Source organism: Pseudochaenichthys georgianus, chromosome 17 (genome assembly GCF_902827115.2).
Source record: "Pseudochaenichthys georgianus chromosome 17, fPseGeo1.2, whole genome shotgun sequence".
Taxonomy (NCBI): domain Eukaryota; kingdom Metazoa; phylum Chordata; class Actinopteri; order Perciformes; family Channichthyidae; genus Pseudochaenichthys; species Pseudochaenichthys georgianus.
Window position 1 is genome coordinate 1586257 of NC_047519.1, and position 16210 is coordinate 1602466.

At 45.4% G+C, this 16210-nt stretch overlaps 1 protein-coding gene across 1 annotated transcript in view; it reads right to left on the minus strand.

Annotated features, from left to right (window-relative positions):
- LOC117462011 (crossover junction endonuclease MUS81-like) overlaps positions 1-16210 on the minus strand; it is a 29847-nt gene that overhangs the window by 5046 nt on the left and 8591 nt on the right. Inside the window, exons 3-11 of the mRNA XM_034104043.2 lie at positions 15804-15889; positions 14335-14451; positions 14175-14255; positions 3965-4053; positions 3618-3818; positions 2990-3151; positions 2668-2795; positions 1025-1137; positions 293-412 (exon numbers count right to left, since the gene is read on the minus strand). Coding sequence (XP_033959934.2) covers positions 293-412; positions 1025-1137; positions 2668-2795; positions 2990-3151; positions 3618-3818; positions 3965-4053; positions 14175-14255; positions 14335-14451; positions 15804-15889 — 1097 coding nt within the window. The remainder of the gene's footprint in view (positions 1-292; positions 413-1024; positions 1138-2667; positions 2796-2989; positions 3152-3617; positions 3819-3964; positions 4054-14174; positions 14256-14334; positions 14452-15803; positions 15890-16210) is intronic.

Sequence of the window (16210 nt, forward strand, 5' to 3'; positions counted from 1 at the left end):
CCCCTCTCTCGTGCACGCTCTAAGTCCCTCCCCTCTCTCGTGCACGCTCTAAGTCCCTCCCCTCTCTCGTGCACGCTCTAAGTCCCTCCCCTCTCCAGCACGCTCTAAGTGCCTCCCCTCTCTCAAGCACGCTCTAAGTCCCTCCCCTCTCAAGCACGCTCTAAGTCCCTCCCCTCTCAAGCACGCTCTAAGTCCCTCCCCTCTCAAGCACGCTCTAAGTCCCTCCCCCTTGCGTTCTGGTGTAAACAGCACCTAAAGCACCATGCAGGCGTGTGAGTGTGTGTTCTCTCACCTGTGTGTTGATGATGGCCTGCTGCAGCGTGCTCTCAGGTAAACTCAGGTGAGAGGCAGCCTTCCCACACTCCTCCACCAGGTAGCAGGGGTTACGCAGACCACAGCGCTTCAGACGGAACTGACGAGGAGAAGAAAGGGACATTTCTCGCTGTGCACGTGTAAAAAATCACTCTTTATATAATCTGATTAACAGCATCGTAGAATATCAATTAGTGTTTTCAAATTTATAACAAGATGGAAAATGTTTTTTTTTTAATCAAAACATACGGAGAGTAAAAGCATAGAAAAGATTTAACCTTTTTGATTTGCGATTAAATGTTTAAATTAATCATCAAGTGCAAATAAAACTTAAGATGCACCCTATGTACCTACTTTTGGACATGCACTTGAAGACAGACATGTATACACATTTTAAGTATCCATATATGTATGTTTACAGTTCCACCGAATTATTATATTGTTATTTTGATATATTCCGCGTTTCACTCGTATACCTGTTGCTGCTTTACCCATAGAATAACCCTACGGGGATTAATAAAGGTTTATCTAATCTTAAATATGATTTTCTACATTTCATATCATAATAAACTGAAAATATCTTTGGGATTATTGACCATCTGTCGGGCAAAACAAGCCATGTCAAGTCAGCATGCAGGGCTCTGGTTAACGGAGTACATGACTAATCATTCGACGGAGAAGACTCAAGTTGACGGAGATGTATTTTCTTCACCTTCTGTTCCCTGAAGCGCCCGTCGATGATGCTGCCGCACAGGTCGTCCATCCTCTTCCTCTCGATGATGTAATCCAGGACGAGCTCACGGCCGACGGGGGTCCGCAACTGACCTGGAGTCAGAGAAAAACTAAATGGTTACGAGTTGGAATTTATTAGAGACATGAAGAAGAGGGGACACATGTTGATGTAGAGGAGACATGAAGAAGAGGGGACACATGTTGATGTAGAAGAGACATGGAGAAGAGGGGACACATGTTGATGTAGAGGAGACATGAAGAAGAGGGGACACATGTTGATGTAGAAGAGACATGGAGAAGAGGGGACACATGTTGATGTAGAGGAGACATGAAGAAGAGGGGACACATGTTGATGTAGAAGAGACATGGAGAAGAGGGGACACATGTTGATGTAGAAGAGACATGAAGAAGAGGGGACACATGTTGATGTAGAAGAGACATGAAGAAGAGGGGACACATGTTGATGAAGAAGAGACATGAAGAAGAGGGGACACATGTTGATGTAGAAGAGACATGAAGAAGAGGGGACACATGTTGATGTAGAATAGACATGAAGAAGAGGGGACACATGTTGATGTAGAATAGACATGAAGAAGAGGGGACACATGTTGATGTGGAAGAGACATGAAGAAGAGGGGACACATGTTGATGTGGAAGAGACATGAAGAAGAGGGGACACATGTTGATGTAGAATAGACATGAAGAAGAGGGGACACATGTTGATGTGGAAGAGACATGAAGAAGAGGGGACACATGTTGATGTGGAAGAGACATGAAGAAGAGGGGACACATGTTGATGTAGAAGAGACATGAAGAAGAGGGGACACATGTTGATGTAGAAGAGACATGAAGAAGGCGGGACACATGTTGATGTAGAAGAGACATGAAGAAGAGGGGACACATGTTGATGAAGAAGAGACATGAAGAAGAGGGGACACATGTTGATGAAGAAGAGACATGAAGAAGAGGGGACACATGGTGATGTAGAAGAGACATGGAGAAGAGGGGACACATGTTGATGTAGAAGAGACATGGAGAAGAGGGGACACATGTTGATGTAGAAGAGACATGAAGAAGAGGGGACACGTGTTGATGTAGAAGAGACATGAAGAAGAGGGGACACATGTTGATGTGGAAGAGACATGAAGAAGAGGGGACACATGTTGATGTGGAAGAGACATGAAGAAGAGGGGACACATGTTGATGTAGAAGAGACATGGAGAAGAGGGGACACATGTTGATGTAGAAGAGACATGAAGAAGAGGGGACACGTGTTGATGTAGAAGAGACATGAAGAAGAGGGGACACATGTTGATGTGGAAGAGACATGAAGAAGAGGGGACACATGTTGATGTAGAAGAGACATGAAGAAGAGGGGACACATGCTGATGTAGAAGAGACATGAAGAAGAGGGGACACATGTTGATGTAGAAGAGACATGGAGAAGAGGGGACACATGTTGATGTAGAAGAGACATGAAGAAGAGGGGAACACATGTTGATGTAGAAGAGACATGAAGAAGAGGGGACACATGTTGATGTAGAAGAGACATGAAGAAGAGGGGACACATGTTGACGTAGAAAAAACATGGAGAAGAGGGGACACATGTTGACGTTGCGTTACCTGGAATAGGCGCGACCTTCTCCCGAGCGACCAACAGGAAGTCTCCCACGTTGAGCTTCCTCACGTCGAACGTCACGCCGTTCCTCTGCAGCTCTTTCACCAGATCCTGCTTGCAGTTTTTGCTTCTGCTTCACAAACACACCGACCTTTCAGCAAACACACACACACACACACACACACACACACACACACACACACACACACACACACACACACACACACACACACACACACACACACACACACACACACACACACACACACACACACACACACACACACACACACACACACATACATTTAAAACACACCGCGGCCTTACCCCGTTGTCTCGATGAAGTCCACGCAGAGGATGATCTCGTAGGAGCCGGGAAGGAGACTCCAGGACTTTCTGCTCGGTACATTTTGGGGTTTCCCCGAAAAGAACATCCCGGGAACGAGAACCCTCGGCTGGGAAGCGGAGGAGGTCGGCCTCTCGGTAGCTCTGGAGAAAGACGGTTCAATTCCTTTTATTGTATTTACACAATCATAAAACATAACGGAGATATTTCGGTCTTAAATATATATTACTTACACATTTTACAGAAACATTACAAGCTAAAACACACAAAGGAAAGTCTACGTATTTTCGTATATAAAAGTAGAACGCACCGTATTTTTCTGTATTTACTTTTTACGTGTATATAGTTGACCTATTTTTGCATTTTACTTGCATCGTTGTATATATTTTTGGACTATTTATTCCTTTTGATGTCGCAAGTTGTTGGAGGAGGCTGGGCCTTAAGATTGTCAGAACCAAGACCATCTTGAATGCTTAACTGGTCTCTAAACACTTCGTCTATACAACATATGACAAAAGGAAAATAAAGGCACTTAAATGCATTTCAGAGTAGAGTTACTTGTCGAGATAATGATACGTCTTTGTCCCAGAGGTTTTGAAGCACACTCACTGTATTCTCTCCTCTTCCTTCTCCTCTTCGTCATCATCACTAACAGTGAGGTCCACAATCCCCGGGCCACCTTCCTCTCCCTCCTCCTGCTGCTCGTTTCCTTCACTTCCGGCCTCCTCTCTGTCTCCTTCTGGACCTTTAGTTCCCTCTAAAGACTCGAGGCGCTCCCCTAAAGCCAGACCCTCTTCTGTCAGAGAATACCTGAAGAGGGAGGAAGAGTGAACTCCATTTAAACGAAGGAGAAGCCCCCGTTTCCACTTCAAAACACTCGTACAGAAATAATGCGTGTGTCAATCAACCAATCGAGTGTGTGTGTGTGTGTGTGTGTGTGTGTGTTTCCTCTGTACCTTGCAGGGTTGTGGGTCTTCATCACCAGGTTCTTCTGGATCAGAGTGCTCACTGAAGACCAGGCCGTGTACTTACTGCCCAGATCTGGCTACAGACACATACAAGTTGAATTAAAATACAAATATTCAGGACGCTCTGATCAGGGTACCCTGTGCCGTCATATCGGTCAATAAATGGCCAATAAAAAATGGTGCTCAAGCTAATTTTGTACCAAAAACATTAATATTTCGTGCCGACAGACTCAAGTTTTTTTTTTAAAAAGAGTATTATTAGGAAGTATTTTCAATTGGAGTATTTTCTCTGCTTTTGACGACAATATGTGAGTAATAATAACGGTTTATTGTTAACAGGACATCCCAACACAACAAGTCCCTTTTTATACATTAGTTTCAGAACATCGGTGTGTTCATTTCCCCTACGTAATCCTCCACAAAGAACTCCCTGAATATTGAGTAGAATAGAGAGTAGGAGTCAGCCATCTTGTTGTTGTTTTTTCAAAAATGGAATGCCTGGGCAAAGTTACCCAGAATGCATCTTCACTGTTGCCACGGCCACATCTCTACATGTGAGCGTCGTGCAGAAATTCCAAGTGATGTCACGATGACGCTGTAATGTGCTTTGTGACATCATCGATAGTTCCAAGTGGAAACTTGCAAGGAGACCAGTTTCAGCTTTAAGGCACAGCATATCTTGGCTTAGCAGAAACCACTCCGACGCTGACAACACACCACGAAATTCAGTTTTCCCCCCGTGAAGAAACAGTTACCAGTTGCTACCGTGTGTGTATCATTGTCATCTTAAAACAACATGTCCTGCAATAAGGAACAAGTGGAATTGGGAGGCGACTACGCTGGCGTTAGGAGGAGTCTTGGGGCAGTTCAAGAACACCTCAAGACCCAACATGTGGAAATACAATCCATACAAAAACAGTTCGGCAGCTTTCCAGCGCTGGGGGAGCAGTTTGACGCTCTGAAGGCCGAGGGAGATGTCGCGAGGCGCAAGTGTGCCTACCTCGAAAAAGTAGCGAGGGTTCTTAGTGAGAAGATCGAAAATAACGTTACCGTAGAGGCGATGTTCCAGGGACTAATCCAGACGAACAAGGAATTGGAGCGTGAACGACAGATCCTCGAGGCACAGATGTTTGACAAGATAGATAAGCTGGATAGCATCGATGCTATCAAAGCCGAGCATGAAGCTGCACTACGTGGACGGAGAGAGCTCGAAGCACAGATTAAAGCGGTGCGTTCGACGATCGAAGGCTATTCCGCTGCCGAGGAAACGCTCGATGCACTGAGAAGCGACACAGAGGAAACCATCAGAGTAAACGGTGGCCTTGAGGAAGAACTCGAGTGTCTCAAGCAAAGGAAAGAGGAACTTCAGGAACATTTCCAAGTGTCTAAGGCGGAGATGGAGACGGTTTTCCAGAAGAACCAGGCTCTGCAGCAGGAAGTGGACGAGCTCCGCAGGGAGCTTGAGAATGAAAGCATGGTGCAGTTTGAGATGGATGAAATGAACCGGTCGAAATATAAGGAGAGGAGCCAAACCGAAGACTTGCAAGAAGAGATCTTTGAGCTTTCACAGAGGCTTCTGGTTTTCGAGGAACTTCAGGTGTCATACAAAATTGCGAAGGAAGAAAAAAAGTTGATTTCCCAGCAAATCCAATTGTTGCAACAAAAGAAAGTCGAGTTGTGCCAAGACCTTGAGAACGAGGACACCATTATGAAAAGTTACAACGCAATGGTGACAGAAAAAGCCACCATGAGCCTCGAACATGTCTCCCTGCGAGAAGAAGTGTTGCAGCTCAAGAAAAGGCATCTGCGTTTCATGGAGCTCGAGGACTCTTACAAGGAGGCGAAAGCTGAGAGAGAGGACGTTAAGAGGAAGAACGAGGCTTTGATGAACAAGATCCAGGGTTTGAGCAACGAGGTTCACAAGGAAAAGCATCTCAGGATCAACTACGAGGCTTTGAAGGCATCCAACGAGACCTTGGGGTGCGATAGTGCCGCCATGACGAAGGATCTCGTGGAACTTAACCTGGAGATTGGTGTTTTAAGGAAGGGTCGTCCTCAGAACAAAACCCTGCAGGAAAAGATGAACGACCTGCAGTCTATGTGCGATGAGTCGCTGAGGGAAAGAAACACAGCGGTTCAGAATCCAAACGCCGATCAGGACCGAATGAACGGCTTGAATGTGAACAACGTCACCGTTCACAATGACTTCCTTGAACTCAAGAAAACGGTTCAGGAGAATCGAGCTCAGCGGGCCAGGAGATAAAAGCCACTAACTTATTCCGTGGCATAGCGGGTTTTCTCCGGGGGCGCCGGGTTTTTCCCAAAATGTACGATTTAAAAAAAACAGACATTAGTAAGATGTCTTAGCATGACATCAGGGGGCTTAGATATTCTTCCAGCAAGCTACAATTGCCACGAGATAAATACCACGGGTTAAAGTTCATTAACTTGTCCGTGGCAAAGCGGGATTTCTCCGGGAGCGCCGGGTTTTCCCAAATGTACGATTTAAAAAATAAATAAAACATTAGAACTTTATTTTAATTCAATAACATGGATCTTTTTTTTATTACTACATGTTACTTGTTAGACGCTTTTCTCCAAAGCGACTCACATACTCAATTCTGTGGACCCCCTAATCCCAACACCTAGGCACTAACCCACTACGCCACACGCCTCCATCTTAATCTAGAGCTTGGAGTTTTGAAGAAGGGTCGGTCTCATGTGGTGACATTCGATCACTTGGATGGTTTGAAAGCGGGAAATGACCTCCTGCTAAATAATCTGGATGATGTCAACGAAGAGATTGAGGTTCAACGGTGACTTTTACACATTATTAAGATTGTCTTAGCATGGCATCAAGGGGCTACACATGTTTTACCAGCAAGCTACAACCTTACATTCATAATGTCAGCGGAGGGAGGGGGGGCGGCGCTGCGGAACAGCAGAGTGGCGAGGGACAGCTGTCGTCTTCCCTTTACAAGCTTCAAACATTCAAACATGTATTTATCGTGTGATTTTGGAAATAAAAGTTTCATATTCTGAAAGCCAAGACTTTGTTTATTTAAAATCAAACAAAACACCCGAACACTTCCTTTATGTGTGCTGTTGTAAAGTGTTTTTATTGTAAAGTATTTGTATTGTATGTACAGCACTTCGGCTCGACCAAAAATCGTTTTGAAAATGTGCTAGATAAATAAAACTTGATTTGCTTTAAATAGTTCATTATTCTGTGTTGTGACAGTCGCAGATTGATCTTAGTGTTTGTTATAAACTGTAGGGGCAGGGGAAAGGGTTAAGGCATGTAGTTTAGATTCAAATGAAATGAGAATCTATGATGCATGTGTATTATCCTCGCAACTACAATCGTTAAAATGTCCACTTTTATATTGGTTTGAGGGTGTGGTTCTGCAAGCCTCATTTGCATATTCACCTGTCGCGGCGCGCCCAGGGGCTTTTTAGAGGGCACGTCAACAGGATGCCAGGGTGGTTCTCACGGGAGGAGGAAGCCTGTGTGGTGAATGCGGGTATTCAGCGGGATGGTTACGGTTTCTCAGCATGTGTAAAAATAGGGGAAGTAACTGAAAGTAACCGTATGTGGATATTGCATCGACCGACCTGGAAGCACGTCTCCTTGGAGAGGACGCGCACAGAGAGAGAGATATTCTCTCTGACACAGGGTGAGATCGCTCCTGTGTGCCACGCTGGACCTCGTGTTTCTTTTTTGTGTGGAATATAGCCGTAAAAGGCCTACAAACATTTCTGTTTTTGCCACCGACGGGCGCAGGAGCAACAGTTTTTTTCTCAATGAACAATAGCCTGGATTAGGCAGAAAAGACACTTGTTGTGTATCCCAGAGCGGACTGTTTTGTTTTGTTTGTGTTGTGTGGCTGGAAAACTGTCAATATAATGGATCCATGCATGAAATCTGTCTCTGTTTATTTTGTTTAAAGGAGCAGATTATCCGTTTATTATTTCTGTTTACCTTTATAATCTTGTTTCATTCAAGAACCCCTTGTGCGTTTAATTAACACAACTAGTTTAGATAGTTGATCGTTACAGATGGTGGCCAGTATGGGGACTGAAATGTGATTTAAAAATCTGATATTATTTAAAGAGAACATTTTTGGAGATTTTGAAACTGCCAATTGGCATATTTTTGTTTACTGAGACACTAAGCCTATGTGTTGAATTGTAATGATTGGATGAGAAGAGAAAAACGTGTTCTGTACTTGTGTAAAATAACCATAGTCAGGCAATGGCTTCTGAAGAAAATGTACAACAGAATATAGAAGCACAATGAGAGAATGAGTCTGAAGAAGGTAGTATAGCACAGGAGAACAGTGGGCAACACCATGAGAATAGAGGTGATGCATGGATAACAAGAAGATCTATTACTGATGTTACCTCTTTGATCGGTTCTCTTTATATATCTGATGCAGAGCAGGAGGAAAGTATAGGAGATTGGGATAATACATCTTACCAGGCATATCCTGCTCTTGCATCTTTCTCCACAGACTTGGGAACAGTTATAGAGAGAGTTAACTCCCTTGAGGCTGATTTTAGAGATTCAGTTAATAGTGCGCTAAACCGAGAAGATAGCATCAGAGGCTTCGTGAATAAGAATGTTGAAGCACTGGAGCATCATGTTATGTCAACTTTGAAAAACTTTGAAGAGAAACTGGTGGACTGTTTACAAAGGCGTGATGAAAAATGGAAGGCAGAAATCCAAAGGCGGAAGCGCGCCAGCCTCCCTGCGGTCCATAGGCCCTTTGTCAGTGCTGGTGCTAGTTTTCAGACGTCTTATGGTCGCACCACTCCAGCTCAAACACCTCTCATTAGTGCCTCTCACACCCATGCTCCTTCTCTTGGTACTGACACTCAGGTGTCGTGTCCTCATATTAGTAATCCCACTCCTACTCATTCAGTTCCCTCTGCTGGGGTTTCTGTCGGCCGAGCAGAGATTGCCAGAAGATAACTTGATACTATTGATGCTGCGCCACACGGCAGGACATCATTCACTGACCTACTTCCGCTGGGACAACCACCAGGAGTCATTGACAATATAAACCCCATCACACCTGTAGGAGCAGTATACCGCCATCCAAGCAGTATGCCGGTGGTGTATTCAAAGCCTGTCATTCATATGGAGTTCCCCTCGTTCGGTGGTTCCAGGGAGGTTGGAGAGGTTTTGAACTTTGTAGATCGCTGTGAAACATTCTTTGAAGTTAGGCCATTAACAGATGCAGAGCTAATAGGGGCTTTATCTGGGGTTCTTAAGGGGCCAGCGCATAGTTGGTGGTGTGTAGCAAAAAGCACAGTACACAACTGGCCAGAATTCAAAGAAGCTTTTCATGCAGCTTTCCTACCTCCTGATTACCTCATGGAAGTGGAGGAGAAGTTGAGGGATATGGTGCAGGTACCCGAACAGTGTTTGAGGGATTTTGCCTATGATTACCGAGCCCTTTGTCTACGATGGAAACCCGATATCACCGAGGCGGAGTTGGTGAGGAAAATACTCAACAACTGTAATCCCAGAATAGCTGGTTGTCTTCGGGGCACTGTCAGAACCGTGGACCAACTGGTGTCAATTGGCACATTAGTGGAAAAAGATTGCACAGCTGCAAAAGAATATTGGGGGAAAGTGGATCAACAAAAAGCAAAAGAGAAATTGAACAAAAGACCCCAGGAAAAATGGAGCGCTAAGAAACCTGCTGATGTAGTGACCATAGTGCAGAGAGGGAAGAGAAATCCAGTAAGTCTCCTACATGTCCCCGTAGAGGTGAGAGGAATGCAGTGTAAAGCTGTTTTTGACACTGCATGTACATACTCCCTCATGCGACACAGCCAATGGCTGGATGTAGTCCGTAAAGGAGAGCAACTGAAGCCCAGTGAGAACCAAAGCTTTGCTTTGGCTGATGGGAAGACATGCCATGGAGCCTTAGGAAAGGTACAGCTACTCTACGGCTGGCATGACATGATATGGTCGCTAGAAACATACATCATCGATGACAACAACCTGGTATTCGACATCATTCTAGGCTTGGACTTCCTTACCAAGACCTCAACCATTATCAACCTGAGAGACCGAACATATGGAGTAAAGGGGCCAAGGAATTATGTGTTCTATTCATTCCTTTCTCAACCGGCTGAGATCCCGGCAGCTCACCCCAGTGTTAGTCTCATAATAGCACTTCCGCTATCCAAGTCATTTCCTATTCAAGAAGAGACTGCCCCAGATTTTTCAGCTCATCCACCAGAGGTTAGAGAAATATTGAAGGCTTGGCCAAAGGTGTGTTCAGGCAGTTCAGGGAAAACTAAGGTAGAAGAGCACAAGATATTTACTACAGACGAGGTTCCAGTGCGCTGCAAAGCATACAGGGTATCACCCCACAAGCGTCAGATCATAATAGACCAGGTAGAGCAGATGCTTAGGGATGGCATTATTGAACCGTCACAGTCAGTCTGGGCATCCCCAGTGGTCTTGGTGCCAAAACCTGACATGTCCCCAAGATTTTGTGTTGACTTTCGACCTCTAAATGCTAAGACTCGGCAAGATGCCTATCCTATGCCACTTATTCATGAGTTGTTGGAGTCATTGCATGGAGCCGCCTTCTTCAGTACCCTTGACCTAAAATCAGGCTACTGGCAAGTGGCAATGTCAGAGGAAAGCAAGGCCAAGACAGCAGTAATCACACCGATAGGCCTCTACCAGTTCAAGTGCATGCCATTTGGGCTGAAGAACGCCGGTGCATCTTTCCAGCGATTGATGGAAAAGGTCCTGGGAGAGCTGAGGGGAAAATTCTGCTTTGTGTATATTGATGATGTCATCATTTTTTCACCCTCACAAGAACAGCACTTCAATGATTTAAACGCTGTGATGAAGAGACTGCATGAGGCTAATTTAACACTCAATCTGAAGAAATGCCATTTCTTCCAGCAAGAGTTAAAGTTCCTTGGCCATATAGTGTCTGAGAAAGGGGTTCAGGTGGATCCAGAGAAAACACTGGCAGTGAAAGAATATCCTACTCCCACAAATATCAAGTCACTGCAACGATTTCTGGGACTTGTGGGATGGTACCACAAATTCATTTCCCACTTTGCAGATATGGCAGCTCCCTTGCATCGCCTGACGAGGAAAGCGGTGGAGTGGATATGGAGCGAAGAATGCCAGCAAAGCTTTGAACACTTGAAACAGGCTATGGTCAGCACTCCCATCCTAACACAACCTGACCACTCAATTCCGTTTGAGGTGCACACAGACGCTAGTGACGCCGGGTTGGGTGCAGTCTTAGTCCAAGCTACTCAGGAAAGGGAGCAGGTGATAGCTTATGCTTCACGGGGATTGAGAGGAGCCGAGTGTAACTACTCCACATCAGAAAAGGAATGTCTAGCTGTTGTATGGGCTGTTGAAAAGTGGCGACATTTTCTTGAGGGAAAAGAATTCACGGTATACACAGACCATGCTGCTCTGACTTGGGCCTTCAACTGTCCGAAGACCTCTTCCCGGCTTACTAGGTGGATCTTACGACTCCAGCAATTTCAATTTAGGGTCCAATACAGAAAAGGCCTGCAGAACATAGTGCCTGATGCCCTGTCCAGAGCGATTGCACATCCATCCACAACTGCGTATGTTGCCTCAAACACCTCTCACTGTGCTTCTGACTTACCAACCACCCTATCAGACATACGAGAGGCCCAGGAAAGGGACCCTGAAATCAGTGACATGGCAAAACAGTCTGCTGCCATTTGTAAGCCAGAGAGGATAGGGTACACTGTGTTACAGGGTATTCTGTATCGGCGGTCGCCTGTGAGAGTAGGGGGAGACAAATATCAGCTAGTGGTTCCCAATAGTCTAGTAATATCTTTTCTGGAGTACTTCCACAACCATCCCGTGAGTGGACATCTGGGCAGACTTAAGACTCTTCTTAAGATCCTTGAGGTGGCAGTCTGTTAGGAAGGATGTGTGGGCCCATGTGAAGTGTTGCAACACCTGCCAGGCCTAGAAAGCGGATAATCAAAAACCAGCGGGGTTCATGCAGCCTACCCCGGTGGAGGAGCCCTGGGAAAAGCTGGGGATTGATCTTATGGGACCTTTTCCCCGCAGTAAAAAAGGCAATTGCTTTCTGCTCGTGGTTGTGGATTATTTCACAAAGTGGGTTGAGATGTTTCCCCTAAAAGACAGCAAAACTCACAAGATTGTCGCCGTCTTAAAAGATGAGATCTTCACCCGTTTCGGTGTCCCACGTGAGTTGGTTTCTGATCGGGGCGCGCAGTTCACTGGCCATGAAATGGCCAACCTATGCAAATCCTGGGGAGTCACACAAAAGTTCACCACCAGCTATCATCCTCAAGCCAATCTCACGGAACGGTCCAACCGGACCATCAAAACGATGATTGCTTCTTATGTGGGGACACAACATAAGAACTGGGATCAGTGGATCAGGGAATTTCGTTTTGCTGTCAATGCTGCCTATCAGGAGACAACGGGGCAAACACCTGCAGCCCTGGCACTCGGAAGATCCCTGAAAGGCCCACTGGAGAGGTTGATCAGCCCTCCACCTCCCCCTCATCAACCTACATATACACTACTGGAAAGACAACAAAAGATGGTGGAACAAGTAAAAAAGAGAGTTGGAGTATGCCAAGCCAGACAAGCCAAGTATTATAATACCCACAGGAGAGGTGTACAACTCCTGCTGAGAGACCTGGTCTGGGTCCGCACTCACCCACTCTCTAAAGCATCAGAGAACTTCTCAGCAAAGCTTGCGCCTAAATGGTCGGGTCCAGCTACAGTGGTGAGAAAATTAGACCCTATCAATTACCAGATAAAGTGGAACGGCCAGAACAAGAAAATGGACACTATCAATGTGGTCAACCTAAAGCCCTACTTCGGGGTGCAGCCCCTCATACCTCCGGTGGGGGGGGGGGGGGATCTGTGACAGTCGCAGATTGATCTTAGTGTTTGTTATAAACTGTAGGGGCAGGGGAAAGGGTTAAGGCATGTAGTTTAGATTCAAATGAAATGAGAATCTATGATGCATGTGTATTATCCTCGCAACTACAATCGTTAAAATGTCCACTTTTATATTGGTTTGAGGGTGTGGTTCTGCAAGCCTCATTTGCATATTCACCTGTCGCGGCGCGCCCAGAGGCTTTTTAGAGGGCAGGTCAACAGGATGCCAGGGTGGTTCTCACGGGAGGAGGAAGCCTGTGTGGTGAATGCGGGTATTCAGCGGGATGGTTACGGTTTCTCAGCATGTGTAAAAATAGGGGAAGTAACTGAAAGTAACCGTATGTGGATATTGCATCGACCGACCTGGAAGCACGTTTCCTTGGAGAGGACGCGCACAGAGAGAGAGATATTCTCTCTGACACAGGGTGAGATCGCTCCTGTGTGCCACGCAGGACCTCGTGTTTCTTTTTTGTGTGGAATATAGCCGTAAAAGGCCTACAAACATTTCTGTTTTTGCCACCGACGGGCGCAGGAGCAACAGTTTTTTTCTCAATGAACAATAGCCTGGATTAGGCAGAAAAGACACTTGTTGTGTATCCCAGAGCGGACTGTTTTGTTTTGTTTGTGTTGTGTGGCTGGAAAACTGTCAATATAATGGATCCATGCATGAAATCTGTCTCTGTTTATTTTGTTTAAAGGAGCAGATTATCCGTTTATTATTTCTGTTTACCTTTATAATCTTGTTTCATTCAAGAACCCCTTGTGCGTTTAATTAACACAACTAGTTTAGATAGTTGATCGTTACAGTGTCATAATGCTTCGTGGTCATTTCAGAGCGTCTACCGTGTTAAACTGTTACAGCCCACACGCAATGATCCAATACTTCTAAATATTGGTGTTTAATAATGTCAACATAAATAAAAGGAGGTAAAAGACCGACAGTTATGCACCAGAACATCTCGATTAGTGCCGTCCATTATCACATTCCTTACGGGAGATTAGAAGCAGGGATGGTCGTAAATGTCAACACACAGAATAAGGTGAAATATCTAAAGTACACCAGAACATCTCGATTAGTGCCGTCGTCATTTTAAGTTAAGTTGCTACGCCACTATTTTATCTTAGCGAAAGCAAAACGCTAATTTTCAAATATATGAAATCATGTTTAAAATCATTAGTCGTGTCAAATCCTCGCTTTATTAGGGTGTAATAAGCAGGTTTAAATGCAACGAATACTCCACTCACCACAGAGAAGGACTTATCGCAGAGCTGCTGAGCTTCGGCTTGGAGCTCCATCTTAAACATGTAGCCCTTGCCGCCTGGGATCTGGAGGGAGAGACATCAGATGGAGCCACGGTGCAACACATGGAGGTACTTTGTGTAGATGTGATGGAGGAAGGCGTACCTGAGACGCTCTGTGAAGTGTGAGCAGAACAGCGTGGCCTCCAGACCGTCTCTGGGGCACGTACTCCCTCTTCTTCCTCGCCCCTTTGTTCTTCCCTTGATCCCCGGCCGCATTCTTCTACGAGGACAGTTCAACAGAAGAAGTCACAAATAAGAGGTTTTCAATGGCATATAGGGTGAATGACACACACACACACACACACACACACACACACACACACACACACACACACACACACACACACACACACACACACACACACACACACACACACACACACACACACACACACACACACACACACACACACACACACACACACACGGAGAGACAATTGAACACACACACAGAGACACTTCAACACACACACAGAGACACTTGAACACACACACAGAGACACTTCAACACACACACGGAGACACTTCAACACACACACGGAGACACTTCAACACACACGGAGACACTTGAACACACACACACACAGAGACACTTGAACACACACACAGAGACACTTGAACACCCACACGGAGACACTTCAACACACACAGAGACACTTGAACACACACAGAGACACTTAGACACACATAGAGACACTTCAACACACACACGGAGACACTTGAACACACACACGGAGAGGGGACACAGAGACACACACACAGACACTTCAACAAACACACAGAGACACTTCAACACACACAGAGACACTTCAACACACACACACACACACACACACACACACACACACACACACACACACACACACACACACACACACACACACACACACACACACACATGAACACACACGGAGACACTTGAACACACACACACACACACACACACACACACACACACACACACACACACACACACACACACACACACACACACACACATGAACACACACAGAGACACTTGAACACACACACACACACACACACACACACACACACACACACACACACGGAGACACTTGAACACACACACACACACACACACACACACACACACACCACACACACACACACACACACACACACACACACACACACACACACACACACACACACACACACACACACACACACACACAGAGACACTTGAACACACACACACACACTTTAGGGCTTTTTTGCACACGATTGATGATAATCATGTATTTAGTCGAATAATTTTGACCACTTAGTTAAAAATAACACATTTCCAAACACGTGTCTGCTTTGAGATGTTATTATTGGGATTTCTTCCCCATGGAATTGTGTCTTTACACAGTGAGATGAACACACACACACACACACACACACACACACACACACACACACACACACACACACACACACACACACACACACACACACACACACACACACACACACACACACACACACACACACACACACACACACACACACACACACACACACACACACACACACACACACACACACTTCTACACACACTCCATCTACCTTTCTGGGCAGATCCAGGCTGTTGTTGTCCTGTCGGCCAGCAGGGGGCGCTCCTTCGGGGAGAGAGTGGATCGGAGCGTCTGGACCTACAGGAAAAGACAGATCAGAACGTAAACTTCAAGACATTTTATTCCATCTTAGTATTTGTAGGTATTCGTTTCCTAGCTTCGCCTTTGGGTATTACTCATAGTCGTGCAGAGAAATTAGAATGACGTTTTTATGTATACGAATGTTATATATTGTTGTAAAGCTACCCATCTATTCTCTTTTAGCTATCTTATCAGTGTTTCCCCTTCCATTGTCTCTTCCGGTATCCTTCGATTGGACCACGCCAATTAGTCATTCGAGACAAAAAAGTCCACTGCAAAAGACTTTGATAAAAACATTATATTAAAAGGTTTTTTTCA